Raw genomic sequence first — 27088 nt, forward strand, 5'->3', positions numbered from 1 at the left:
TGACTCCCAGAGCCAGTGGAATTGCCAGTGGAATCGCCAGTGGAATCTGCTACACTCGACGTGAGTTTGCTTGCGGGCGAGGAGTGTAGAAAGTGCTGTTCGCAGAATGCGCGGTGAAGGAGAGAAAGCGACAGAAGAGAGAGCCATAGTGCTGACGTTGAAAGCCCGGCCCTGTGAGGTTGCACAGGGTAAGTGGCGTTGGCCAGGAGGCAGTGGCGAAGGGGAAGGAAAGAGGATTTGGGCTAGGGGCGGGGCCTGCGGCGCAGCCTGTCTCCTGATTGCTGGAGCGCCGCTGCCAATCTCGCAGAATCGCTCGGTTAACCAGTGCGCTGGCTAGACGCGCTCAGATATACTGAGTGTGCCCTGAGAAGCAGTCTCAGATCCTGACGGTGCAGCAGCCCGCAGCCTCAGCCAGGGAGTCCCAGCCGCTTTCAATGGAGGAGAAGCCCGGCCAGCCACAGCCTCAGCACCATCACAGCCACCACCATCCGCACCATCACCCCAGCAGCAGCAGCAGCAGCAACAGCAGCAGCAGCAGCAGCAACAGCAGCCGCACCACCACCACCATTATTATTTCTACAACCACAGCCACAACCACCATCACCACCACCATCACCAGCAGCCTCACCAGTACCTGCAGCATGGAGCCGAGGGCAGCCCCAAGGCCCAGCCAAAGGCGCTGAAACATGAGCAGAAACACGCCCTCCAGCAGCACCAGGAAACGCCGAAGAAGAAAACAGGTCTGGGAGGGAGGACGAGTGGGGGAAGGGGAATGGGGGTGGGGGGTAGAGAAGATGGGGGTGGGGCTGGATCTGGAAAGCGCGGACGCGGTCGGAGTGTATGTGTGTGTGTGTGTGTGTGTATGTCTGTGCCCTGCGGGTCTGGGGAAGCCCCCTTCCATTCTCCCAAAGCCCGAGCCAGGCCGCGGGGTTTGCAGCGCCCTCTCCTTCCCCTCAGCATGGGAGAGGCCCAACCAGGCCAGTATGACCTTCCCGGCCCCCGCCCGGGCCAGAGGGAGACCCGGAGGGTCGGCCTTGGAAATCTGGCCTCATTATTCCTTTCTCGTTTACCTTCGTGAGGCCCCGGAGGAACCTAAATTTGGTGGCCCTGAGTTGGGGTGAACATAGCTCCCCCCCCCAAAAAAAGCCTTCGGGGTGTTTCTCAAGAAGGCCTACCTAATTCCGACTCGGGTGGTGTCGCGAGACCCTTTTGCAGGCGGCGAGGCGAGGGTAGGTGGGCAGAGTTGAGGAAGTGTCCTCCCTCACCCGCCACCCCAAGCCCACCTGTGGCCTTGGGGTTCCCCGTCTGGGGGGGGGTGGCCGGGACCCCCCGTTTCTTGGGTTATTTCCACCTCTAGACGCCCCTTTTGGTCACCGGGTCCGGCAGTGTGCCCTCGCGCCTCCTCCCGAGGCCGGCGCCCCGGGCCCGCTCCCCCAGAGCCGGCGCGGCTGGAATGTTCTCTCCTCCTCGCGGGGCCGCTTCCTGTCCGCCATGTTGGAAGCCGATTCCTGTCACCGACTCCGGCCCACTGAAGAGCGGAGGGGGAAGGGTGTCGAGGGGCGCTCGGCGCGGCGGAGCTGGGGGGCTCGGGATCCCCACCGGCGGTCGCCTTGCCCCCCGCATTGCGGGGGCGCAGTCGCCCCCGGCCCGCGGCCGCCCCTCCCCCCGCCGCCGGCCGGGTTGTGTAACCCGGTGGCGGCCGCGCGGCCCCGGGCGGGTCCCTGGGGTGAGGGGCGGGGGCGGTTGGGGTGGGGGAGGGAAGCGGCCACGAGGGGAGCGGCCTGCACCGGGCCCCGCGCGCCGGCGGCCGCGTTTCCCGCTCCCGGTGCGGCGGGAGGCGCGGGCGGTCCGGGCGGGGAGCCGGCCTCGAAGTGGAGCCGCGGGAGGAGGAGGCCGCGGGCGGTGGCCGCGGCGCTCCGTGGGGCAGGAGGGCTGGGGGTGGGGTGGGGGGGGGGGGGGATACATTTTGGGTAGAGGCGGTGCCTGAAGGCCGGGTGGGGTACCCAGCGGGAACCAGGCTCCCCGGTCACGAGTTTCTCTGCCACAGGAACCTCGTCTCCTGCCAGGTTCGCTCACGACTCCGCCTCTCAGGCTTTCACTTGGGCCCTTTCCTTCTAGCAGCTCATTTTTACAAAAAAAAGAAAAAAAAAAAAAAAAAGGCTTGTTCCGGCTGCCTCCAGCCCCCCAGCATTTACCCTCTGGGCTTAAGTAGTGCTTTCAGGGAGAGCGATTAGGAAAATGATTGGATGGGGGAAGAGGGCGAGGTGTTTTTTGACCCCTATTTCTTGTCCTTAAGGAAGAACCGCGGTGGCCCATCCATGAGGTTGGTTCACTACCATCTTGTCTCGGACGAGGCTTTTTTTCCATGTTAAGAGGAAAGGTGTTTTTCTATTTTTAAACTGATACCGAACCCCAAATGCTTGGTTCTAACTAACAAATGTTAAATTGAGGGTGAAAGTCATTTTAGAAAACATCTGAGAAGAAATGAACTTAAAAGTTTGTAGCCAGGCAGATTTTTACCAAATTGAAGGTTCTTTATAAAAATGAAGGGAGTAATAAGAAAATGGATGTTAAACCCAGGCTATCAAATTTAATACAAGCAGTTACTGAGAGCTGGAGGAAAATTGCTTTAATTTAAAGACTGAAATTGGAATATCAGACTTTCCACTTTGGGGGGGGTAGGGACTGATGATGGCGTGCTGTAGCAATGAACACGTAAATATATTCAGTATTTAATCTTAACGGATTTGGAACAGTTTAAAAACTATTAGAAAGTGTACAACACTAAATCTTTTAACTCTAGGTCTTTTTCAACTTAGAGATAAGAAAATCTTACTTTATTATCGTTGCTTGGAAGATCAAACAGTATTACTGTTCAGATTCGAAAATTTTATTTTGTTGTCTCTACGTATAGAAGCAGCCCCTGAACCATTCAAGGTGGCATCCTTCCAATCAGTAGGTCTTGTCCTGGAAGAGAATAAAGAGGGGAAACTGGGCTTAGCAGTTTTGAGAGAATGTAAACAATTTGGGATGAACAGTTTTTTATGTGTGGCCCGGTCACAATACTGTTGCTTCAACATGTATGATGCTAATTTACTAAGAAAACTTAGGAGGGTTTTTGAAATGTATCTGTTGTATGTTGAAGTGGGCTTTTAGGACCCATTACCCACAAACCTATAAAGAGGAACCTGTTTTCTTTATCCAGAAGAGGGCGCAAGAGAGGGCCAAATGTGTTCAGTAATTTCGGTTTCTAATCCAAAAGCGAGATTTATCAGGACTCAAGTTTTGCACAGTCCATTTGAAGTAGTATTAGCATGGCAAACCTAAATAATAAAAGTGCAAAGAGCCCTGTGATTTCTCTCAGTAATTCTGTGGTGGTCGCATTTTTCTTAAAGACCTAAGTTTTAAAAAGAATGTCTCTGGTACACTTTTTGCATACCAACAAAGTTGCCATGGAAAAAATTTTAAGTAGTTAAATGAAAAAATGTTTTTTTGTTATTAAAACTTGGGAGTATAGTGGCTCTGAGCTGTTACAAAATTGGTGATTTCTGATATCGGAGCCACTAAATACTAGTAATTTTAGGAAAGAATATCCTGGTTCACTTAAAAATCTTGGCTTTGGTCCAAGTCAGTTTGGACATTGAATTTTTTTGTGTTTAAGACTGTTTACTTACCTTTGAGAAAGTTATGACTAATGGGCTCGAGAGTACAAAACTTTGTTTAGCTTGTTAGCATGTTAAATGGTATGTTTTTCTTTTTGGTCTAGAGTTGTATACAGGTAAACTTGTATATGTTAACGTTGAGAGCTCCTGTTCAGGAACTTGCTGCTTCCCTAAAGAAAAAAGAACCTTTCAGAAAACATCCTACCTAAACAGATTTCTTCTTTAGTAGTTTCTTTCTTCAGTAGTTGCGTGGTTAGAATTTTTCCACCAAAAGTTTGACTTGATTGACTGTCAAAGCTCTTTCAGCAGCCATTCTATTCTATTCTATTCTATTCTATTCTATTTGGCAGGGTGGGGGTGCCTGGGTGACTCAGTCAGTTGAGTGTCCGACTCTTAATTTCAGCTTGGGTCAGGATCTCAGGGTTGTGGGATCAGCCCCTCATGGGGGCTCCACACTGAGGGTGGAACCTGCTTAAGATTCTCTCTTTCCCTTGCCCAACTCCACCATGCGAGCGTTTGCTCTCTTGCGCATGCTCCCTGTCTCTAAAACAAATTTTAAAACAAAATTATTTTATGGTACAAGTTTTGTATGGTTCAGACTTAGGAATGATTATGCCTTAAGTATATTTTCTTGAATTATTTTCTGAAAGTTAATACAGTGGAATAAAATGCCTTTATTTGTTCATTTTTAGTGTCCTTTCTCTGATACAAAATGAATGCCTTAAAATTAATAGTAAATCCTGTTGTGAGTCTTCCTAGACTATGTTCTGTTCCATGTCACATTCTTTTGAAGCAGTGATTCTGAAACAAACAAAAAAAAATCTTAGATTCCTTATGCTTTTTTTCCCTTTATTTTCAAATTTACGTTTATTTATTTTGAAAGTGAGAGAAAGAGCACACAGGGTGCAAGCACAAGCCGGGGAGGAACAGAGAGAGGAAGAGAGAGAATCCCAAGCAGGCTCCTTGCTCAGTGCAGAGCCCAACTTGGGGCTTGAATTCACAAATTGTGAGCTCATGACCTGAGCTGAAACCAAGAGTCAGACACTAAACTGACTGAGCCACCGAGGCGCCCCTAGATCCCTTATGCTTTTAAAATGCACAAAGAACTTTTATGGGTTATATCTATACCAAATTGGGAATTAAAACAAAATTTCAAAATAAGACTATACAAGGTCACATGCCTTTTAGCCTTCATAGGCTAAAGGACCACAAGGATGAACGAAAGTGACAAATGTAAATTAACTTCGTCTTATTGGACACCCTTCTGAAAGCTGCCTTAAATGAATGCGTATGTATCCTATTTATCTGTTTCTAATGACTTCGAAATGCTTTTGGGAACATTTCATAAAAAGGTAGATAAGTAATATCTCTATTTTACTGGTAGGGAAATGGGAATGGTTGTTACCAATTGAATAATGTAGAGTGATGAACTGTTTATGGCAGTTGAAGGTCTTAAATTACGCTTGAACATGTAGCAGTTTTTAAATTAGATACCATTCATTGTAGTTTTGTTGGTAATTATTACAGCATCACTTGTGTAGGAAGTATTACTTAGTGATAGAAAACCATGTTCCAGGCTGACTGGAGTTCAGGTTTCCAGTTATCTGACTTAGGCAAGTTAATTTTTCTGAGAGTTTTTTTACCCAGATGTAAAATGAAGAAAATATATCTTAGAGGAGTTAGAAGTTGGTACATAGGTGGTCTAGTTTCATACATTAACAGTATGATCTAATGTCTGGGAATTGTCAAAATAGATTCAAGACTACTTTAGAAAAAGTTCACAATTGTTAGATTTTTGTTCAGCAGAATGCAGTAGAAACTGCTTGTGGTGACTGCCAGTCATTTGTGGTTTCATAGAAAGGGATTCTTTAATTTCCCTGAAATACGTACAGTTACTGTATCAGTATAACTTGATTTGTGCCCAGAGGGTAGCTCTGATGTTAATTGTAAAGGAATTTTTATAGCAGCCTTGTGAGAACAGTGGGGAAGTTGATTTTGTTAGGTGAGAGATATTATGGCATACTGCTTAAGAGGTCTTGTTCTTTTTGACCTCAGACTTCGGTTTGAATCCCAGCTGCTTCAGTCTCTTGCTTGGCAGACTTCTAATCGGTAATATGGGGTGACAAGCGTTCTCCTGGTTGTGAAATAATAAAGATAGTAAAGCTAATGCTCATAGCATAGTGTCTAGCACATAGTAAATAGTCTTTAAATATCAGGTAGTACTGTAATTTATGTTTTGTAATTGTAAATCAAAACCTTTCTTTTTCCCCTTTTCTAGGCTATGGTGAACTAAATGGTAATGCTGGAGAAAGAGAAATATCTTTAAAGAGCCTGGGTTCTGATGAAGCTACCAACCCTATTTCCAGGGTCCTCAATGGCAACCAACAAATTGTAGACACTAATCTGAAGCAGACTGTAAAGGCCAACACCTTTGGGAAAGCAGGAATTAAAACCAGGAATTTCATTCAGAAGAACAGTATGGACAAAAAGAATGGGAAGTCTTACGAAAATAAATCTGGAGAGAACCAGTCTGTAGAGAAGACCGATACTGTAGCAATTCCAAATGGTGTTGTAACAAATAATTCTGGCTATATTACTAATGGTTATATGGGCAAAGGAGCAGATAATGATGGTAGTGGATCTGAGAGCGGATATACCACTCCTAAAAAAAGGAAAGCTAGGCGCAATAGTGCCAAGGGATGTGAAAACCTTAATTTAGTGCAGGACAAAATAATGCAACAAGAGACCAGTGTCCCAACCTTAAAACAGGGACTTGAAACTTTCAAGCCTGACTACAGTGAACAAAAGGGAAATCGAGTAGATAGTTCGAAGCCCATTTGGAAGTATGAAACTGGGCCTGGAGGAACAAATCGAGGAAAACCTGCTGTGGGTGATATGCTGCGGAAAAGCTCTGATCTTAAACCCGGTGTGAGCGGCAAGAAGTTTGATGATCGGCCCAAAGGAAAACACGCTTCTGCTGTTACCTCCAAAGAGGACTCTTGGACCCTATTTAAACCACCCCCAGTTTTTCCAGTGGACAATAGCAGTGCTAAAATAGTTCCTAAAATAAGTTATGCAAGCAAAGTTAAGGAAAACCTCAACAAAACTGTACAGAACTCTTCTGTGTCACCATCTTCATCTTCATCCTCTTCGTCATCTGCTGGGGAAACTCAGACCCAGTCTTCAAGTCGGTTATCCCAGGTCCCAATGTCAGCGCTGAAATCTGTTACTTCGGCCAACTTTTCTAATGGGCCTGTTTTAGCAGGGACTGATGCGAGTGTGTATTCTCCAGGGGGTCAGCCACTGTTAACTACTGCTGCTAATACTCTAACACCCATCTCTTCTGGGACTGATTCAGTTCTCCAGGACATGAGTCTGACTTCAGCAGCTGTTGAACAAATTAAATCTAGCCTTTTCATCTATCCTTCAAATATGCAAACTGTGCTGTTGAGCACAGCACAAGTGGATCTACCCTCTCAGACAGATCAGCAAAACCTGGGGGATATCTTCCAGAATCAGTGGGGTTTATCTTTTATAAATGAGCCCAGTGCTGGCCCTGAGACTGTTATTGGGAAGTCATCAGATCATAAAGTGATGGAGGTGACATTTCAAGGGGAATATCCTGCCACTTTGGTTTCACAGGGTGCTGAAATAATCCCCTCAGGAACTGAGCATCCTGTGTTTCCCAAGGCTTATGAGCTGGAAAAACGGACTAGTCCTCAAGTTCTGGGTAGCATTTTAAAATCTGGGACTACTAATGAGAGTGGAGCCTTATCCTTGGAACCCAGTCATATAGGTGATCTGCAAAAAGCAGACACCAGTAGTCAAGGTGCTTTAGTGTTTCTCTCAAAGGACTACGAGATAGAAAATCAAAATCCTCTGGCGTCTCCTACGAACACTTTGTTAGGCTCCGCCAAAGAACAGAGATACCAGAGAGGCCTAGAAAGAAATGATAGCTGGGGTTCTTTTGACCTGAGGGCTGCTATTGTATATCACACTAAAGGTAACTCATTTGTTCCTATATGAAGATTCTTACTGCTCAATTTAGTATACATTTATAAGCTATTGTGTTAAAGGTGCATTTTGGAAATTACTATGAGATTCTTTAAGACTTTTAGAACTAAATTAAGAATAACCATGGATAAGCAGTTGATAAACTATTCAGGGTCTTTGGAAACAGTACTATTTAGAAGGAATGTTCACTTTTTCGACTTAAAACATTTCTTTTCATATTTACAAGTATAGTTGACTTCCTACCTGTTTCAAATAGTGAAGAGGAATGGGGTGGTGCCTAAAGGGAGGACGTTATATTTTCTCTTGTTATTTTTAAAACTTCTTTGAACAGATGTTCCCTCTTTTTTGCTTTTTATATCCTACACTTCTTTATTAGTCAGCTCATTTGATACTTCTAATTTGTGTAAAATGAGGAGGAGTCCAAAAAGATGGAGTGTCAAACTATTTTTTCTGGGTGCTGAATGGGAACTAGAAAATAATTTAGACAACTGCAGTGGCAAGCCCAATGAGCATTGTAGGAACCAGGATCTTGGGGTCTGTACTTTTCATAGCCCCAAAGCCTATGTTAAGAAAGGAATCCGGTATCTTTCAAGTTCCATGCGAATATGTTTTTTAGAATATGGTTTATTTGTATCTTAAAGAGTTGCTGTATGGTATAACTTCTTTAAATCCCTACAGCAAATAATGAGGTTTAATGAATGATGTTTAAAACCTCAGTGTATTGGGAACACTTCCATCTCTCCCTCTTCTAATAGAAATCTATACCCCACGCGTGCAGACACACACCTAATACATGCTGCACATTCCGATTTTTAACAGTGGCTCATTTAGGCAGTGACTTGGAACTGCAGGGAAGGGGCAGCATATCAGCTAAGTGGAGATGAGGTAATTCCCATATTTTCCCTGGAAGAATCACTGCCTCAGAGATGAATAACAAAGCTGTTTATGTGACTTTTAAGCAAATTACCTCTCTTCATACCTTTCCTTATCTGCAAACTGGAAGACATTTAGTAAAATGAACAGATGTACTTTTTCTGTTTTTCTTCCTTTAAAAAATGGGAGTAAATAGTAGTATTGCCTTGTGGCAGTTTAGGGGCAGAAATCCTGGCAGATGAAATTACCTGTCTTAACTTTTTTCTCCAGCACTGCTGTTTGGAAGTAAATGAGTTAAACAGGAAATGGATGTTTTTAGGAAAGTTAAGGCAAAACAATTGCTGAGTTTCTTAAGACTTGTGGTTAATTATAAGTTAAATCCTGCTGGGGAAGTTGGTGTTTTTGGTGTTATTTTCCGTGCCATCTGCCCTCCAGAGACCATTGGGAAATTTTACCTGTGTATTTTATACTGGTGGTCATTGTGTGAACCTGAGAGGATATCTGGTTATGTTCTTCCACAACATGCGAAAAATTCTGGGACAGGTTCCCTTAAATGGTTGGCTGGTGGTTTTATATAGATTTTTATTGTGAAGAATTGCAGGCCTTTTTAAATGGGAAATTAATTTCTATTTATTACTAGGTATTCTGTGTGCGTTTTCCCTATAGATGGGCTAACTAGATGTGAAATCAGTGGTATTTAGATAAGCTAAATGCCTCAACGTGGATGCAGTTTATATTTAGTTTTGTTGGCATTACTGAAATACTTGCTTTAGTTGAGTGCATCAATTTGACTTTTATATTTGGATATTGAAATTAAATTGATATTGATTGCCCAGCCTCCCCCCAACCCCCAACAAATAATGTTCAGTTCAGTTAGGTCCCAAAGTGGCAGGTTCTTTGAATTACTGCCAAATGTGGATGGTTCATTAGGTCATTAATTTCTCTTTTCTTTGAATTTGTTTTAAATCACAACCTTTTGAAGATCTGAAGATCTTTTTCATAAGTGAAGGCTGGCTTATTATTTTTAAGTTGTCTTAAACTCTAAAGGAGGTAATAATCAGTTGGGCTTATTGGAATATCCTTTAAAAGGGCCACCTGTATTTTCTTGTACCTTCAGTGTAGTATTTTCTTTAAATGTTCAGAAGTAATCTCTTGGTTAAAGTTAAGCTTAGAAATGGAAGTTCTCTGCATACTTCCCAACTTCAAAAATAAGTCCTTCAATTTTATTTGGAAATAGGTAAGAACGTGCTTGGTATCAGTTCTGTAGGAATACTGCATTTTTTAGGTTAAACATTATTTGCAGCCTTAGAAGTACTGCAGATTTTTAAAAAATCTGTTCAGTATAATTGAGGAGATGAAAAAAAGATACAATGAGGCATAAAAAAGGGATTGATGAGAATTCTAGTTCTTGGGATTTTTCTTTTACCTTTTGACACGTTATGGTGTAAAGTTTTAAGAAACAAGAGGGTTAATCTTTCTATTACCTGGGGGAATAGTGTACCATTACATAGCAGTATTAATATTGACTGTGAGATGTAGGTCCTATTTTCTTTTGATTTCAAGTGGCACTTAAGAGGCAAACTTTAAAGTGATACCTTTTTAAGTTGATTATGAAAAAAATTATATTCTAAGTTTTAAATTGATTATAAAAGATTTATATTCTAAAGTGGAACCTGTAACGAACCCCAGTGGACTCCTCATCCAGCCTGAACATTTAAATAGCATTGTCATTCTTGTTTCACCTATCTACGTTCACACTTCTTTTGGTAGGAGTTTCAAAAACAAATTCCCGGTATCCTAACATTTTGCTAGTTGACACTTTAGTTATGTTAGAGTGATGGCTTTTAATGCACATACCCAAGACATAGAACATGTCTAACATTAGACCCTAACTTTTTGAGGTGAATCTTTGATTTTGAAATAATCATTTGAAGTTATTGATTTGAAAAAGTCATTTGAAGCCAAGTCTGTTGAAATAAGGTAGGTTGATGTGAGTTGTGTGTTTGGTCAAAGTGTTCGTTTAAACGGGTTGATTTACCATGCCTAATACTGCACTGAAGGTTATCAAGCATTCAAAAAGCATTTATTTGTGTGTGTGTGTGTGTGTGTGTGTGTGTGTGTGTGTGTATGTATTTATGTTAACATCTTGCTATTTTGGAATATTCATTAAAAAATAATTTGAGGGTCGTCTGGGTGGCTCACTGGGTTAAGTGTCTGACTCTTGGTTTCGGCTCAGGTCATGATCTCGCTTTTCCTGAGTTCAAGATCTGTGTTGGGCTCTGGTCTGTCAGTGCAGAGCCTGCTTGGGATTCTCTCCCACTCTCTTTGCCCTTCCCCTGCTCGTGCTTGCTCTTTCTCTCAAAATAAATAAACTTTAAAAAAAAAAGATAATTTGATAGGTAAATTATACCCAGCATATAGAGATGCGAGGGAGATGAATATGGTAAGATATAATTCTTGATAGTTGAGGTGAGTTAACATCAAAGTTATCTAGTATAAAATATCCCTGAGGTAACACTAAGCTACTACATGAAATTTTAAAAATTTATTTCTCTGTTACTTCCATAGGTTATTGGCATAAATTATTTGATTCACTAGATCTAGGCTACACCCTGGAATAAAAATGTATTTTAACTCTAGGTGGTTCTAATTGCCTGCTAGGATTGGGAACTCCTGAGTCTAGAGAGCTTTCCTCAGCTTAATCCTTTTTTTCTTTTCTCTGCCACAGTTGTGCAGTAATAATTTGTGTGTGTGTGTGTGTGTGTGTTTTCCTTTCCCTTAAGATGTACTTATTATAGGCAAAGTACTTTGCTTAGTTGAGGAAGATTTTGACAGGGTGAGTCTTTTTCTTTGAAGAGCTTAAGTAGAGGAGAAAACAATACACAAGTTTATAAGGCAAGATTTGAGTGTCATGGATATAAATAACTAGAAGCTTTTTTTTTTAACGTTTATTTATTTTTGAGACAGAGAGAGACAGAGCATGAACGGGGGAGGGTCAGAGAGAGGGAGACACAAAATCCGAAACAGGCTTCAGGCTCTGAGCCGTCAGCACAGAGCCCGACGTGGGGCTTGAACTCACAGACCGCGAGATCATGACCTGAGCCGAAGTCGGCCGCTTAACCGACTGAGCCACCCAGGCGCCCCTACTAGAAGCTTTCAACGGAGGGAGAATTTCTAATGGAATAAAGGTGGGAAGAGTAAGTGCAGGCAGGGTATGTTTTCATTGACGCAGCATCATTTAAACTGGGTTTTGATGGGTGGGGAAATGCAAAGAAGAGGAAGATAATAGATGAGTTGGAGAACCTGAGTAGATGTAAATGTTGGAAGGGATCCGCTTTGGATGTGGTGAGGAAATATAAAAGAGAAGGAAGGTAAGTTGCTGCCAGATCATCAGATCAGTCTGGAGGCAGTGGGGGAGCTGCTCAATATCAGTGATAGGCTGGTGAGATGGAAGTAACTTAAACACAGGGATTTTAACACTGCTATTCCCAGTTCCTGTGTACCTGAAAAGATCAGTTGTCATTTTTAAGCCTGGGTTTCCTAATTTATAAGTATATCAGTCTTTGTTTTATTCTATCAGATTGTACTACAGTGTTTCAGAAATTGAGTTGAGGGGCACCTGGGTGGCTCAGTGGGTTAAGCATCCGACTCTCAGGTCATGATCTCACGGGTTCGTGAGTTTGAGCCTTGCCCTGGAGTCCTTGCTGATAGCACAGAGCCTGCTTGGGATTCGGTCTCTCCCTCTCTCTGCCCCTCCCCTGCTTACTCCCTTACTCTCTCAAAATAAAAAATAAACTTTAAGAAATAAAAATAAAAGTTGAGTTAGTATTAAGTAATTGACTTACAGATCTGCTTTCTGGTAGGTTATTGTGGCCAATTTGTTGGGTATATTGAAAGCCATTTTTCTGATGAACTCTTGGAATAAATAGTTCAGGCAGAGAAATGACAAAAGGTTTTCCCTTTTGTATTTGCAGTCAATGTGAATGTATTATTTACCTGAAAATACACATTTACTTTTTAAAAAGAAGGTTTATGAATGAAGGAACTGGTAAATACTTCTTATATGTACAGGGTGTGATGAGACAGGAGACAAGTTATGGTTAGTCCATAAAAGGGAGAGGGGAATTATGTATACAGTTTTTAGACTTTTGTTCATAGATCTGAATACTAAATTTTCTCCTTTAAACACAATGCTGAAGAAATATTTTCACCTTTACTGCATTTTGCTCCATGATTGCTTATGGCATCACAGCTATCTTACAATTTTATTAACAATTGCCTGCAGATTTGACTTTGGTTTCAGCCCTAGTTCAATTTCCTAGATTGGGGAAGGATCCTTTTTTCTGCCCTCTCTCTAATATGGGACATATAGGAATGTTTGTAATAAGTAATTTAATATGGTTGTGAGATCCTTTCTTTTGCCAGTGACTTAACCATTTTAGTATCTATATAAGATGCTTGATTTCTCATTAAGTGTGTTTTATGAGTGTAATAATTATGAATTTACTTGGGTATTAGTCAAAAAGGTAGCTTACCAGGAATTTATGGAAGGTAAAATTTAATCCTCAGATTTTAGTAGCTTGCCTCCTGAAGGTGAGGGAAGTAACCATCCATGCTATAACAGCAGAAATTGTCTATTAGTATCTTAGTAGTAGCAGTTTCATTCCGAGCAACTTGAATTTGATATTTTACCTTAAAAGTAAACTGGATTAGAATAAGTATAGCAGTAGAAATGAACAAAACCCCTCAAGCTCCAAGTTTCTAACGTATATATTTAGAGGCGGTCAAGACAGTTCTGTTTAGTCTTTAGCTCCAAATTGGGAATGTAAGATTGAAATTGATGGGGTGAAGAGTTCATTAAGCATCTCCTGAAAAGGTGATGACTTCTAACTAAGTACTTGAGTCAAATTTACTTGAAAATAAGCTGTTACCAGAGTGCCTGGCTGGTTCAGTTGGTAGAGCATGCACCTCAGTCAGTCCTTAGGGTCATGAGTTGGAGTCCCATGTTGGGAATAGAAGTTACTTAAAGTTTATTTTATTAAAAAAAATTAATGTTTATTTTTGAAAGACAGAGTGCAAACAGGGGAGGGGCAGAGAGAGGGAGACACAGAATCTGAAGCAGGCTCCAGGCTCAGTGCTATTGGCACAGAGCCTGATGTGGGGCTCAAACTTAAAAAACTGAGATCATGATCTGAGAGCTGAAGTCAACGCTTAAACAACTGAGTCACCTTGGTGCCCCTTACTTAAGTTTTTTAAACATTTATTTATTTTGAGAGATCCCATGTGAGTTGGGGAGGGGCAGAGAGAGAGGGAAAGAAAATCCCAAGCAGGCTCTGTGCTGTCAATGTGGAGGCCCAACTGACTTAGCCACCCAGGCACCTCTAAAATTTATTTTAAAAAAGAAAATAAGCTGTTAATTCTCTATGGGTATAGTCAAAATGGAAAAGGAAAGGGTGAGAAGTTTCTGGCAGCCTTCTTTGCAAAAGAATAGGGAGGTACAGTGGACTGGTTGGGAAAGGAAATCAGAAGAGCAAAAAACATGGTGGTGAGATAGCCAGTAATCATCAAAAATTGGGTAAATCTGGAATAGAAGGGGGAAAAGTAGAATTTAATAATGTCACTACCCCTGCTGAATTTTACAGAATTTGTTCTAAATGGCTTGAATAAGGATTGGAAGGCAAGATCCATAGTAAATTGATCTGGGGATATTTAATTATGGGAGTCTTCTTTTTGACCTTATATATTTTGTTTGTTTGTTTTTTTGGTGTGTGTGAGGGGGAACCTGTGCTTCTTAAAAGTAAAAATAATAATAATAAGCCTCAAGTTGGCTTTAACCCTCTTAGCTTGTCTTTTTCTTTGAAGAATTGAAAGCTGAAATTTTGACTGGACCACATGAAATGACTGTTTTTGTAGGTCACAGAAGGTTGAATATCAGTTTCAAATGGGCCTACCTAATACTACTTTGTTCTATTATTACTTCCTGATGACTGATTTACAAGTGGTATTTCATTCAAAATCAATATTCACATATGGCACCAAGCTCTGTGCAAAGCAATCGTGTTAATTAGATGAAATAAGGATTCATGTCATTAAGGTCTAATAGGGAAACATACATGGAAAGAAATATATTACTAGTGTGATTGCTCTGTAGAAAAAATATATAAAATACACTTGGAACATAGAGAAACCCTTAAGGTGGGTGGTGGGGTCAGGGTAGGCTAGTCAAGACTCAAAAGAAGTGGAACCAATTTATTGATGTACACCTGTGTCCAGTGCTAGAAATGTAATACAAGACAAACAGATTCATTCTCCCTGTAGGCAGTGAGAATCCACTGAAGTGTTTTGGTCACTTTCAGGTTTGTATTTTATTTATTTAAAAAATTTTTTTAATGTTTATTTATTATTGAGAGACAGAGCATGAGCATGGGTGGGGCACAGAGAAGGGGAGACACAGAATCTGAAGCAGGCTGTAGGCTCTGAGCTGTCAGCACAGAGCATGATGCAGGGCTTGAACTCATGAACTGTGAGATCATGACCTGAGCCAGTCAGTCGCTCAACCAGTTGAGCCACCCAGGTGCCCCTCAGGTTTGTATTTTTAGAGGAAAAGAATGTTAGCCATGGTGTAGAAGATAGAAGGTAAGGCCCAATTAAGGGCAAGAGAGACCTGTTAAAAGATTACACTGCAGAAATGTTCTGTAAGATACCATTGCTTGAACCAGGCAGTGACATCTGGCTAGAAAAAAAGAGGGTGACTAGAAAGTTAAGTGTCTTAACTTTGAGTAAGGATTGCAGTAGTTGAACACTCCCTCCCTAAATTCTCTAATTTGCATTTCCTTAACAACCCACTTTCCTACTTTGTACATCTTCAGCATAACCTTCCTTATATCATTCTCTTTTCCTCAAAGGTTTATGTTCTTTTGGTCTCCTTTTCATGCTACTCAAACTCCTGGGTAATCTCATCCAATTCTGCTGCTGTGTGTTAAGCTCGAAACTTCAATTGCTTTTACTCCTTGAGTTCAGACCATGTGTATTCAGCATCACCGCTCCCAATTCTTTGTATATGAAATTGAATTCCAAACCCTGATTGTTAGGTTATATAGATCCTGTCTCTAACATATCCATTTTTTCCTTTCCATCTCTAATACAGCTGTCCTAATTTCTTCACTTTTGCAGTAACATTTACTGGGCTCTTTTTCTGTACAGTAGTCCCACCTTATCCGTGGTTTTGCTTTCCGCGGTTTCAGTTGCCCACGGTCAACTGTGGTCTGGAAGCAGATGATCCTTCTGAATCGTCAGAAGGTCAGTAGTAGTCTAATGCTACATCACAGTGCCTATTGTCATTCATCTCACTTCATCTCATCATGTAGGCATTTTTTCATCTCACATCATCACAAGAAGAATGTAAGTACAGTACAGTGTTTGAGAGAGAGCCCACACTCGATATAACCTTTTTTTACAGTGTATTGTTATAATGGTTCTATTTTACTGTTAATCTCTTACTGTGCCTAATTTATAAATTAAACTTTATCATAGGCATGTGGTATGTATGTATAGGAAAAAACTTAGTATATATAGCGTGTGATACTATTTGCAGTTTTAGGCATCCACTGGAGGGGAGGGTCTTAATGTATCTCCTGCAGATAAGGGAGAGGACTACTGTATTGTCATTTCATCCATACTCTAGTTGAAACTTCAGTCATTACTAATATTTAGTACAATAATCTCAGATCTCTTCAGTGACTTCCTTCACCTATATGATTAAACAGTAAACTTTCCTTCATTTGTGCCTTTGTGCTGTCCCCCGAATAGCAGAATAGCATTTATCTGTGTGTATATCTTTCATTCTTAGTGACTTTCAGCTCTGCTCCTGAATCGTGTTTTTTCTAAATCTTTTTGTCTTAGTGACTTCAGCCTTACTAAATTAATTGTGACCACTAAAGCATAGATCAGTAAACTTTTTATGTGAGTGATCAGATAGTAAATATTTTAGGCTTTGTGAGCCATAGGGTCTCTCCTTGGAATTCTGGTTACTTGATTCTGCCTTGTACACAAAAACAGTCATGGGTAATATATAAAATGGAGGTGGCTCTCTTCCATAAAACTTTATTTGCAAAGACAGAAGTCAGTTTTGCTGACCCCCTGCTTTTAGCACACCTCATACTTTAATATCACCAAGCTTTGTCCATGCTGATGCTTCTACCTAGAAAAGTTGTATATTCTATGAAGTTTACAGAGGCAGAGCCTTTGTTTTTGCGTCTATATTCCTAGCCCCTAAATAGTACTTTTTAATCCACTTAGAATTTAGGATTTTTAGGTTATTGGACATTGATGGTAGGGAGCTCTGTAGAAAGTAATCTGCTTTAGAAAGTTGAATGTTAAATTTTCTTCAGTAACTATTTGCATAATTGGGTACTGGGATCCAACTCTAACAAAAACTGGGAAGTTAAAGACCAGGGGTGGGGAGCATTATTAAAAGTAGAAAGATTAATTACTGTGTAATGATTTTGTATAGTTGGATGTATCTTACTCTTCAACTTCTTTCTGTTGGGGTAATTAAAACAGTTACACAGAGTAACTCATTTTATATTTAGAATCTGCATTAAGACTTGTAATTTAAAAGAGGGCAAAATGTAATTTACTTCTTTCCTATATATTCTCTCTTACTAGCTTCTTGTTAGCCTTAGTAAGGTTGTTTAAGCATAGCAAGTAAACATGCAAATAGTATTTGATTTATTTCCCTTTCTTTTTGATTCATGGAAACTTGTAATTCTAATCAAGGAAATCAAGTTGCTACTTGTTATAGAAGTATTTAATATTAAATAACTAGAAGGGGAATTGCATTCATTTTTCAGTTCAACACTTAAGATAATGCTGATTTATTTCTTGGCCAGAAGCTAAGTTGGCCCATCGCTAATTTTTAGCTAGGTCATATGGCTCTTTCCTCTTCTCAAAAGGCATAATCAAATTCACTATTCCAGAGCCCTGTTTGAAGGTAATAAAACTTTCTTACCAGAAATCATTTAAAATCTATATATTTAAAACCTAAAGCTGAATGTTCTGGTTTAAGCTAAGGAAACGTCTTCAATCCAATAAAGAAATTGGGTGACTGTAAATAGTTATTTTCATTTTTACTCTAACATTTATATGCTTGCCTTTAAAGTAGTATAGTTGTTACTGTGACAATCTTGAGTGTTGTCCCCTCCCCCCCCCCCCCCAAAAAAAAAGATGGGAGGGGAAGGGGCAGGTTGAGGTTTGTGGTGGGGAAGAGAAAAGGATATTTTACAGCTTAGGGGGCTAAAATGAAAAGTTTTTGTTTTTCTAAACATACAACTAAATAATATATTTTTACATTAAGCAAACTTAACAATGAGCATCAGGTAACCGATGCATACAGAACTTGGGGATTTATTTGTTGCAAAATGTGAGATTTCTGTACTTTCACTAAAAAATGTTTGTTGAATTAGTTTTTTTGAAGATAGGTCAACAAAGGAAAGGCTTACTTATCTTTGGACTTAAAGCTCTTCTGAGGTACAGAAATTTGTAGGATAACAGCTCTAATGACCATTTCAACTATTCCTAATTGTCTGACACTAATAGAATTAGAAATTATATTAAAGTGATAGATATGAGTGCCATGACTAGAATAGCCTTTTCTGATTTATGTTCTTTTTTCCTGATTAGATTGATTACAATTCTCTCTCCTTAGACCTAGGAGACTTTTCCTGCCAATCTTTGGATGGGCCTCTGTCCAGCGATTAAAAGCCCATAACATCCATCTAAGCTCTTGGACCAAGTGACAACTAGTGAAGTACTTCCCGGTTTTTGTTTTATCAGGCACTTGTTGTGATACTTTGAATGCAATTTTATCTGGATAATTACTTTGATTTTTTTGAATAATTAACCTATTGGTCCAAACATCCAATTCTGATAAATTTTCAAAACTTTAAAAGTGTTTTTAGGAGTGAATACCATGAGGAGTACAGGGAAGTAGGGAGAATGTGATTCTACCATTCTTTGCCTCCAACCGTAAACATAAAATAAAAAAATAATTTTAGATTTATATACTTTTAGCCCTGGGGAGGGATTATGTTGTATCTTAACTGTAACCTATGTCCAGATATATCCTATCTTAATGAGCTTCAGTTTTATTTTTCTTTAACTGTAATTGGTCACTGATAAATTATGTAGAAAACAATTACACAGAATCCAGTAATAGAGAATAAAATCACTTTTTTGTCTTTTAAAATGGTAGTTGTATGGCCATGGGAAGAGCACTTATTCTCAGTCATAGTTATAGTTCATTCTTACTACTAAGTTGTCTTTGTTTACATTGTAAATCTCTTAATAGGGTATTTCCTTTCAAAGTCCCCATTCTTAGGTGCTTGTGGTATAATAGTCATCTTCTGTCTTACGCATCAAGCCTTCAAATAAGCCATCTGTGAAGCTTTCTGGTATGCTTCCAGATACAATTTTTCTTGCTTTTTCTCTGTCACTACAGTTTGGTCATGTACATATTTTCTTTGCTGTGGGATATCAAAGTAATAAGCACCTTGTAGATAATCATATTTGAATGGAATTGGAGCAAATGAGGATTGTGTGTTACTAATAAAGGAGTATGGATTAGCATTTTGACCTTATGGGTTAAAAATAAGAGTAGGGGTAGGAGCGCCTGGGTGGCACAGTCAGTTGAGCTTTTGACTGTCGGTTTCAGCTTGGGTCATGATCTCAGGGTTTGTGAGTTCGAGTCCCGTGTTGGGCTCTGTGCTGACAGCGTGGAGCATTCTTGTGATTCTTTCTCTTCCTCTCTCTCTGTCCCCTGCTCATGCTCGCTCACTTTCTCAAATAAACTCAAATAAAAAAAAATTAAAAAAGAAAAGAGTAGGTGTAGTTTGAAGAACAGAACCACTTGCCTATAGCAAAGAGTTAGGTAAAATTTTAATAAGGTGTTTTAAGCATCATACTTAATTAAATTTGGATGCTTCATTCAGAAGACTTGGGTAGCTCATTGGGTTATGATGGGTTGCCAAAAAATACTTCAGGGGCACCTAGGTGGCTCACTCGGTTAAGCATCCGACTTAAGCTCAGGTCATGATCTCATGGTTCATGGGTTCAAGCCCCGTGTTGGGCTCTGTGCTGACAGCTTGGAGCCTGGAGCCTGCTTAAGATTCTGTGTCTCCCTCTCTCTACCTCTCCCCCATTCATACTCTGTCTCTCCTTCTCTCCCCAAAATAAGTAAACATTAAAAAAAATTTTTTAACCTCATTTTTAGTAATAATGAGCTATTATAGGAAATATTTTATCTATAGAACTCTTCTGCATATCTTTGCTATTTGTGTAGACAGAATTGCTCTCTCGGTAGTTTGATTTCAGATAATTATTGACTATCTATAATCAACCCTTAAGGTAATCTGAAGAATACTTCTTGAGAATTCCAAGAGAATAAGAATGTCATGTCTGAGATTTAGCAGAACTGTGCTATTTCAACCCTACCTCTATCTCGGCAATAACCAGTCTAGATTTTTTAGGTTTAAAGTGGAAAGCATAGCTTTAAACTTTGCTCTGTAAAACTTACTGTATAAAATAATCTGCCTGTTGTTTTTTTTTTTTCTTTGCAGAAATGGAATCTGTTTGGAATTTGCAGAAGCAAGGTAAGAATAGTTAGGTTACCTAAAATGTTAGTACTAATGACTAACTGGGTTATGTTTGGGTGGTAATAACATGGAATAGTTCACCTACCAAGTGAATAGTCTTTGTATTTTGAATTATTTATATCCGGGGAAACACTATAAGTGAAACAAGAATGTATGAAAATACTCTTTACTTGTTAGGTGAAGAAGCTACATTTTTCCCTCCTCTGTGAAAGTAAGAACATAAATATTTTTAATCTAGGAAACCAACATGAATAAGTGTTTCCACTTATAGCCAGTCTTTATCTGTTTTGTGTGGTAGACAAGTGGTAGCCCAAGAACTGAAATTCATGGTTCAGAAAAATACTAGCTGTCTTAGAAACCTTATTTGGGCTGTATATTCTCTGAAATAATAGATGGTTAAAAATCTTGGGGCACCTGGGTGGCTTAGTCGGTTGGGCATCCGACTTCAGCTCAGGTCACGATCTCGCAGTCCGTGAGTTCAAGCCCTGCGTTGGGCTCTGGGCTGATGGCTCAGAGCCTGGAGCCTGCTTCCGATTCTGTGTCTCCCTCTCTCTCTGCCCCTCCCCCGTTCTGCCCCTCTGTCTCAAAAATAAATAAACGTTAAAAAAAAAAAATCTTAAGAATAGCAAATTAGCTTCCTTTATAAACTACAAGTATAAGATGTGAATAGCAAGAAGGCAAAGGGACTGAATAATTCACATCTGGGATATTTGGAATTTTCAAAAATTTTAAATTGGTTATACTTATGTGCTTTTCCAAATATTAAAATGTGGTAGCTTTGGAATACCTGAAATAAAGTTTTAGCCTGGAGAACTAATAGCTAATACATTTGGGCTTTCAGAACCCTGTAGCTGAATTGCATCCTATTTCCCATCTACTTTGCTAGTTAATATAAATGAGAGATGTTATTATATAAGCTAGAAAGTGGCAAGATTAAATGTAGGTTTCCCTGATTTCCCCCCAGCATTGTTCCTCCTTCCACCTCTCTCTTGTACTTAGGCCAGGTCTTTTGTCTAACACAGCTGTGGCCTGAATATAACTAGCAAGCTCTTAAATTATTTTGAGTTGCTTTCTGTGTGCTTTCTTGTTCAAATACAAGTGAAAAAAAGGTAGAACTAGAAAATACAGTCGGCAAAAGTAGACCTACCTATATTGACTGTAAGATGGCTATTAACTATTAAGAATGAGCATTCTATTCATGGCAGGATGCTAGAGCATGGCTGTTGCAGTCCTAAAAAGGATATTATATTATCTCTGCACTAAATTAGATTGACTCTTAAGCTGAAGTGAGCTTGAGATCTTTAATATTATTTTTAGGTCTTTATATACTTTTCCATTAGGTGACATGTTTTATTGGTTTCCTAATTTTTATTAAAAGTATGTATACTTTTAAAAATTCATATGATAGGCAGAAATGGTGTGCAACAGAATCATTGCCTCTCCAGAAGAGGGTGTAGCATACAGCTAAATAATTGGAATTCAGAAGAACAGTGGAATTTTTGCCTAGACATATTCTGACTATTTTATACTTTGAACCCAGGTGATCACAGGTTTTTGCTACTGGTAAGAATAAAGACTGGTGGTTCTATGTGAAATTTGGAGGAAGGAAGAAATAAGTCATGTTTAGAACTGAACAGATAGTTTTGCCAAACTTAACCTGAAGTTTTTGGTGCTAGATACCAACTGGAACAGTTCCTTACTAGACACTCCACTATGGTTAAAATAAATTTTGGCCTCATTTTGCTAAGAACAAAAATAAGTAAATCCAAGTGTTTATTTTAGTATTAGATTATTGATGATTGAAGCTTTTTTTTTTGTTTTTTGTTTTTTGCTTTTTTCAAATGTACTGCTTTTATAATTGGGAGAAACACATTGAAATAACCCTTGTTAACTGAACTCAACCCCTCTCTAATCTGTAGGAGTTGAAGCCCTCACTGGTTAGAGGACCCTATTGCTGGAAATGCCAGACTATTGGGTTGTGATCATACATGTGTTACTACAAAGAAGTGGTCTTTAAATTGTTTTCATAAAAAAAAAGAGGCAGCTAAAATGATGATGGTTATTTGGAATTTGTTGTGGAACATGGGCATTTTGGGATTCCAAACCTTATATTTATTTATGTATTTATTTTTTAACCTTCCTTCCAGATCCCAAAAGGATAATCACTTACAATGAAGCCATGGATAGTCCAGATCAATGAAGGACCAGACTGCCTATTTGTAACCTTTCTGCAGCATTAGAGCCACCGTTCATGGGGGACACAAGGCTTTTATGCTCCTAGATCTTCAACGCAGCAGAGGAACCATAAGTAGAATCACAGGATAATATATACAAATATATATATATACATATATATATATAGTTATTTAAAAAAAGGCAACTGAAAGTAATTAGACTTCATAAGGAATCAAAATTTATTTCAAGAGACTACACATGGTTATTTAATCTCCGGTACTGAATAGTTTTTTGTTTTTTTTTTCTTTTTTCTTTTGTTAGTTTTTGTTTTTAAGTGTGAATGCAAGTGATTAATGAATACAGACTTATTACCAAGCGTGGTTCTAAAGTTCCTGCTGTCATCAACTTGGGCAACAAATGACCCACTGGAAAGGCAAATCCACTTAAAAGATCTCTGTATCTTGTTCTGTGACTAAAGTGATACACTAATCACGGGGAACCCAGAATGATTCAACATTTCCCCCACTCCTCCTTTGATCTTTTGGTTATACTTTGAGCCCTGCGAGAATGCTGGATAAATGCCTTGAAGTTTGCAGGGGTGTATTTTTTTTAGCGAATATGATTTGCATGTCTTGCCAGGAGTTAAGCAGCCTCTGTGGGGTGTTGGGGAAATTTTTCTTTCTTTCCTTTTATTTTTTGTGGGGTGGGGATAGGGGAGGGCATTGAAGTTCTATAATTCTGGAATAGTTGGTGGTACATAGTTCACTTGGCTTTGGTTACATATTGGACTTTAACAAGTGAAGAATCCATGAGTGTCATTTAAAGAAAAGTTACAGAACAAACAATTGGCTTTAGATATTTAATATGGAAAAATATTCCTTTGCCCATATTTTAATGTAATTGTATAAGTGGGAGCAAAAATATACTCTGCTTTTCAACTGTAGGTGCTCCAGACTTGCTCTCTGTCACTAACACTAAATGTGCTGTTTTCCTTGTTTTTCATTGAACATCGAAAGAGAAACTTCTGTACCTTTCTGTAAATTCTCTTTTAATTTCTCAGAAATATCTAAAAGGGGAAGAAAAAACTCCATGAAAACTAGAAAACTTTTCATGTTTTTAGCCAGTGAGGAGGTGATAAACCCTGCCTGCAGAAGGTGTGTTTCCATGCAAACTATACTTCTGAGCTTATTAGCTTCTAATTATATCTTAATAAATATATTTTATTACTAGAGCAAAATGGGTTTTTTAAGGAAAATAATGTGAAATTCTGGAAATTTTCTTTTGGGCAGAGAAGAGCATTAGCCCTGTCTTATCATCACATTGCCATCCTGTTGCACTGCAGCTTGTATATAGCATGCTAAAATAAATTTTTTTGTGTGTGTGCAGAAACTAAGGGTCCAATTTAAGATTGGGTGATGTTAGTGGCATAAAAACAAGTTCTCTGGCCTGACATAGCATCACATCACACACACACACAGAAATTAGTATATCCATGTATGTCAAATACAGGTTAAAAAAAGCAGGGCATTTATATAGAGAGAGGTGTAGTCTTCTAATAAAAGTAGACTGGATCCCCTGGGGTATTTGGGGGAGAAGGTAACTACTTTTGCTCAAACCCTTTGCTTAAGAAATGTCCAGTTTTGAGCGACTGTAGTATGGATGAGTTTTCTTGTTTTGTTGATTATTTGAGACTTTTAACAAGTAGTTTGTGAACGAAGCTGTTGGACTCAACTTAGAGTAGAGAAAATATCTTTAGTCTGGATTTCTGCCCTGCTTAGATTTTAAAAGTATAAGCATGGATTGCCAATTCCACTTGATGTAAACAAAACTTTTTATACATAATATATATATATATAATAACTTATTGTATCAGTCCAGGTTCAGAAACTTGTGGTAGGCCAGTTCCAGATAGTTTCATTTCACCTGTAAACTGTATCACTTTTACTGATATTGTAATTTTCAAATGTATAATATGTTTACAGATGTGCCCTGCATTTAGTCTGCCTTGTTCCTATTTTGATTTTTGTTGAGTCTCCTGCCTGCTTGCCAAAAGCTAGGATGCTTCAGGCCCATGTACAATTGAAAGCAGAGGCATCCTTGAGCTTTAAAGCATTGAACAAACTGGAAAATGCAACATACCACATACTGAAGTGAAAGAAGTCTGTGTTTTTGTGTTTTTTTTTTTAAATAAAAATTTTCAAAAAGTTATAAAAAAAAGATATAAGGTTGATTAAAGGACAAAAAAAGACTCCAGTTTGTTTTATAGGTTTTAAAGTTCTGCTGTGTGTTCAATTGCCTTGTGTAACCACTTGTCGCCTTAGGGCCAGATTCCCCTGCACCCCCCTTCTTTTTTTAAAATGTCCATTTTGCTTGCCTGGAATTTAAAAGCTCTTCTGTCTCACAACTCACAAGAAACTTTCTGGGTTTGTGACATAGAGGTTGAATGAATATATATTTAAAAAAGAAAACAAAACAGCCCCCGTCTAAATTGGGCTTTTTAATTTAGAGGCAACACTTACTTAAAAAATATCTTTAGAAATCTCTTGTTGCTTTTCTACTTCCCTTCCCATAGCCCTCAGGCCTCCATGTTTAGAGAAGCCAAAAAGAATGTATCCCTTATCTGTTTGTCCAAAGGTTTTTGAGAGTCTCACTTCTAAATGAAACAATGCAACATTTCACCCTGATTTTCTCCACTGAAATTTCCTTGATTATATGGTTAGAGATATATAGTTAGGAATGTCTCTTTCTGGGAACCCTAGTGCCCCATCATATTGTCAGTATTTTTGGGCATTGGGTAATGGATTTAATTGCCTAGGTACAAGCAGGACTTTGGGACAAATCTCCTATGTGCTGTTTGGTAACACTTAACTCTACTTGTCGCAGTCTTTCTCCTTAGGTCCTCACACAATTCCTTACAGAGCACTTATTAAAAAAAAAAAAAAATCTTAAGAGTTGATTTGTTTTCTGATTATTTTTGTGTAAGCTTCTAAACAAACTTCAGCTGTGATTAATTTAGCACATTTAAATAACATTAATGTGTTATTGTTTGGTATACAGAATTTTCCTTCAACTCAGAGTATTAGTACTGTAGCATAAACCAAATACAGTCTAGAGGGGATTTTTAACATCCCTCCATTATAAAGACTGAAAAAGGAGTGTGTGTGTGTGTGTGTGTGTGTGTGTGTGTGTGTGCGCGCACGCGCGTGTGTGTGTGCACGTGCGTGTGTGTGTGTGTGTGTGAGGGACAGATGGAGATAGTAAAAATTAGTAAATGAATGTGTGTAAGACATTATATTAGTATTCAGAGAATGAACTTGTATTTATTTTGTGCCATTTGTTTTCATTACACAGAATTTAAAAGTCAGGTGGTTTTAATCCTAAAAAGGGTAGTATTTGAAAAATGGCACTAAGAATGAAATCATGACCTATTTTTTTAATAGCTATGAAGATACTAATTATGGGTGAAGATTTCTTTTTAAATCTGTCTTGATTGTAGGCTTTTGTGTCACATACCACTCTCTTGTAGATGTCTTGAATAATCCCCCTTCCCCACAAAAGACAGGGTGTATTTATCTTTCTCTTTATTCGCCCCCACTTTGCTGAACTGAAGTTAATTGCATAGCCTTTCCTCTGACTTTCTTAGTAATGAACTTTCACATGAAGTATATTTACAGCATCTGTAGTTAGCCCTTCCTCCTCCTTTCTGGGAGGGGATAGACGATAATTAGGAAATTTGTTAATGCCAGTTTGTTTTCTCTCGGAATAAATGGCTGGAGAAGTTCTCTCCATTGTAGAATTTTGCTGTTCCCCTAATCATCTGCTTACACAGTCATTCAAAATCTGCAAAAACTTTATAAAGGAAAAAAAGTGCTGCATTGGTTTTTCAAATAACAGTTTCTAGGCAAAATCTGGCAAACCTCAGGAGTATTGTCCACAGTACAAAATGTGTTTTTTCACAAAACACTACATAGCAGCGGTAGTTTCATACTCGGTTGTTAATCTTGTGACTAACCAATTGGAGGCATCTAGTGGTCTATCTTTTAATGAAAACTTTTAAACACAGAAAAGCCATTTAGTGTGAAATTTTGTGTCCTACCCAGTGGCTACAGGCAAGGAAAACTGGAAGAGGACTTTGATTTTAAACTCTAAATAAGGAGAGAATCATTCAGTCAAGGCTTTCTTCAGAGAAATAGATAATTAAAGTCCCATTTCCAAGGATTAGGAGTATAGTTTATGCCATTGGGTCATATCAACACATGATCCTTGTATACCTATGCTAACTGCACAACAGACTGTAGCAGGACAGATGCATATTATGAACAATAATTTTTGTGATCAGGTCTGTTGATGTGGTACTAGTTGAATTAGATTCTTTGGGTGGGCTGTGTTCTTTAGCAGTCCTACCTATAACTTAACTGCTGGGTTTTGAAAGAGGGTAGGATTTGCTCATCTGTTTTTTTCCCCAAAATTAGAGGGGCAGAGGACAAGACTAGAAGTATGTATGATAGCTGCTCGAAGTTTGCAGATACATAGGGTATCATTAGTTCTTAATGCTGATGTTATTTTTATTAATGTGATTAGTCAGCAGAGCACCAGGATTATTTTATGGTGAGAAAGATGGGCTTATACTTCGAATATCTTAAAATGTCTCTTTTTAAATATACTTAAATGTGTTCACATGTTTGAGAGCCAGGACCACCCTGGGCTGGTTTT

At 39.2% G+C, this 27088-nt stretch overlaps 1 protein-coding gene across 1 annotated transcript; it reads left to right on the forward strand.

The window, feature by feature from the left end:
* Nucleotides 1-291: 291 nt before the first annotated feature.
* NUFIP2 (nuclear FMR1 interacting protein 2) lies at nucleotides 292-25472 on the forward strand. The gene is given in 5 exon segments (XM_042967887.1): nucleotides 292-503; nucleotides 506-740; nucleotides 5941-7665; nucleotides 20165-20197; nucleotides 22348-25472. Coding segments are annotated over 5 exon segments (2115 nt in total). The 5' UTR covers nucleotides 292-434; the 3' UTR covers nucleotides 22401-25472.
* Nucleotides 25473-27088: the final 1616 nt, after the last annotated feature.

The sequence above is a fragment of the Panthera tigris genome, chromosome E1 (assembly GCF_018350195.1).
Source record: "Panthera tigris isolate Pti1 chromosome E1, P.tigris_Pti1_mat1.1, whole genome shotgun sequence".
Taxonomy (NCBI): domain Eukaryota; kingdom Metazoa; phylum Chordata; class Mammalia; order Carnivora; family Felidae; genus Panthera; species Panthera tigris.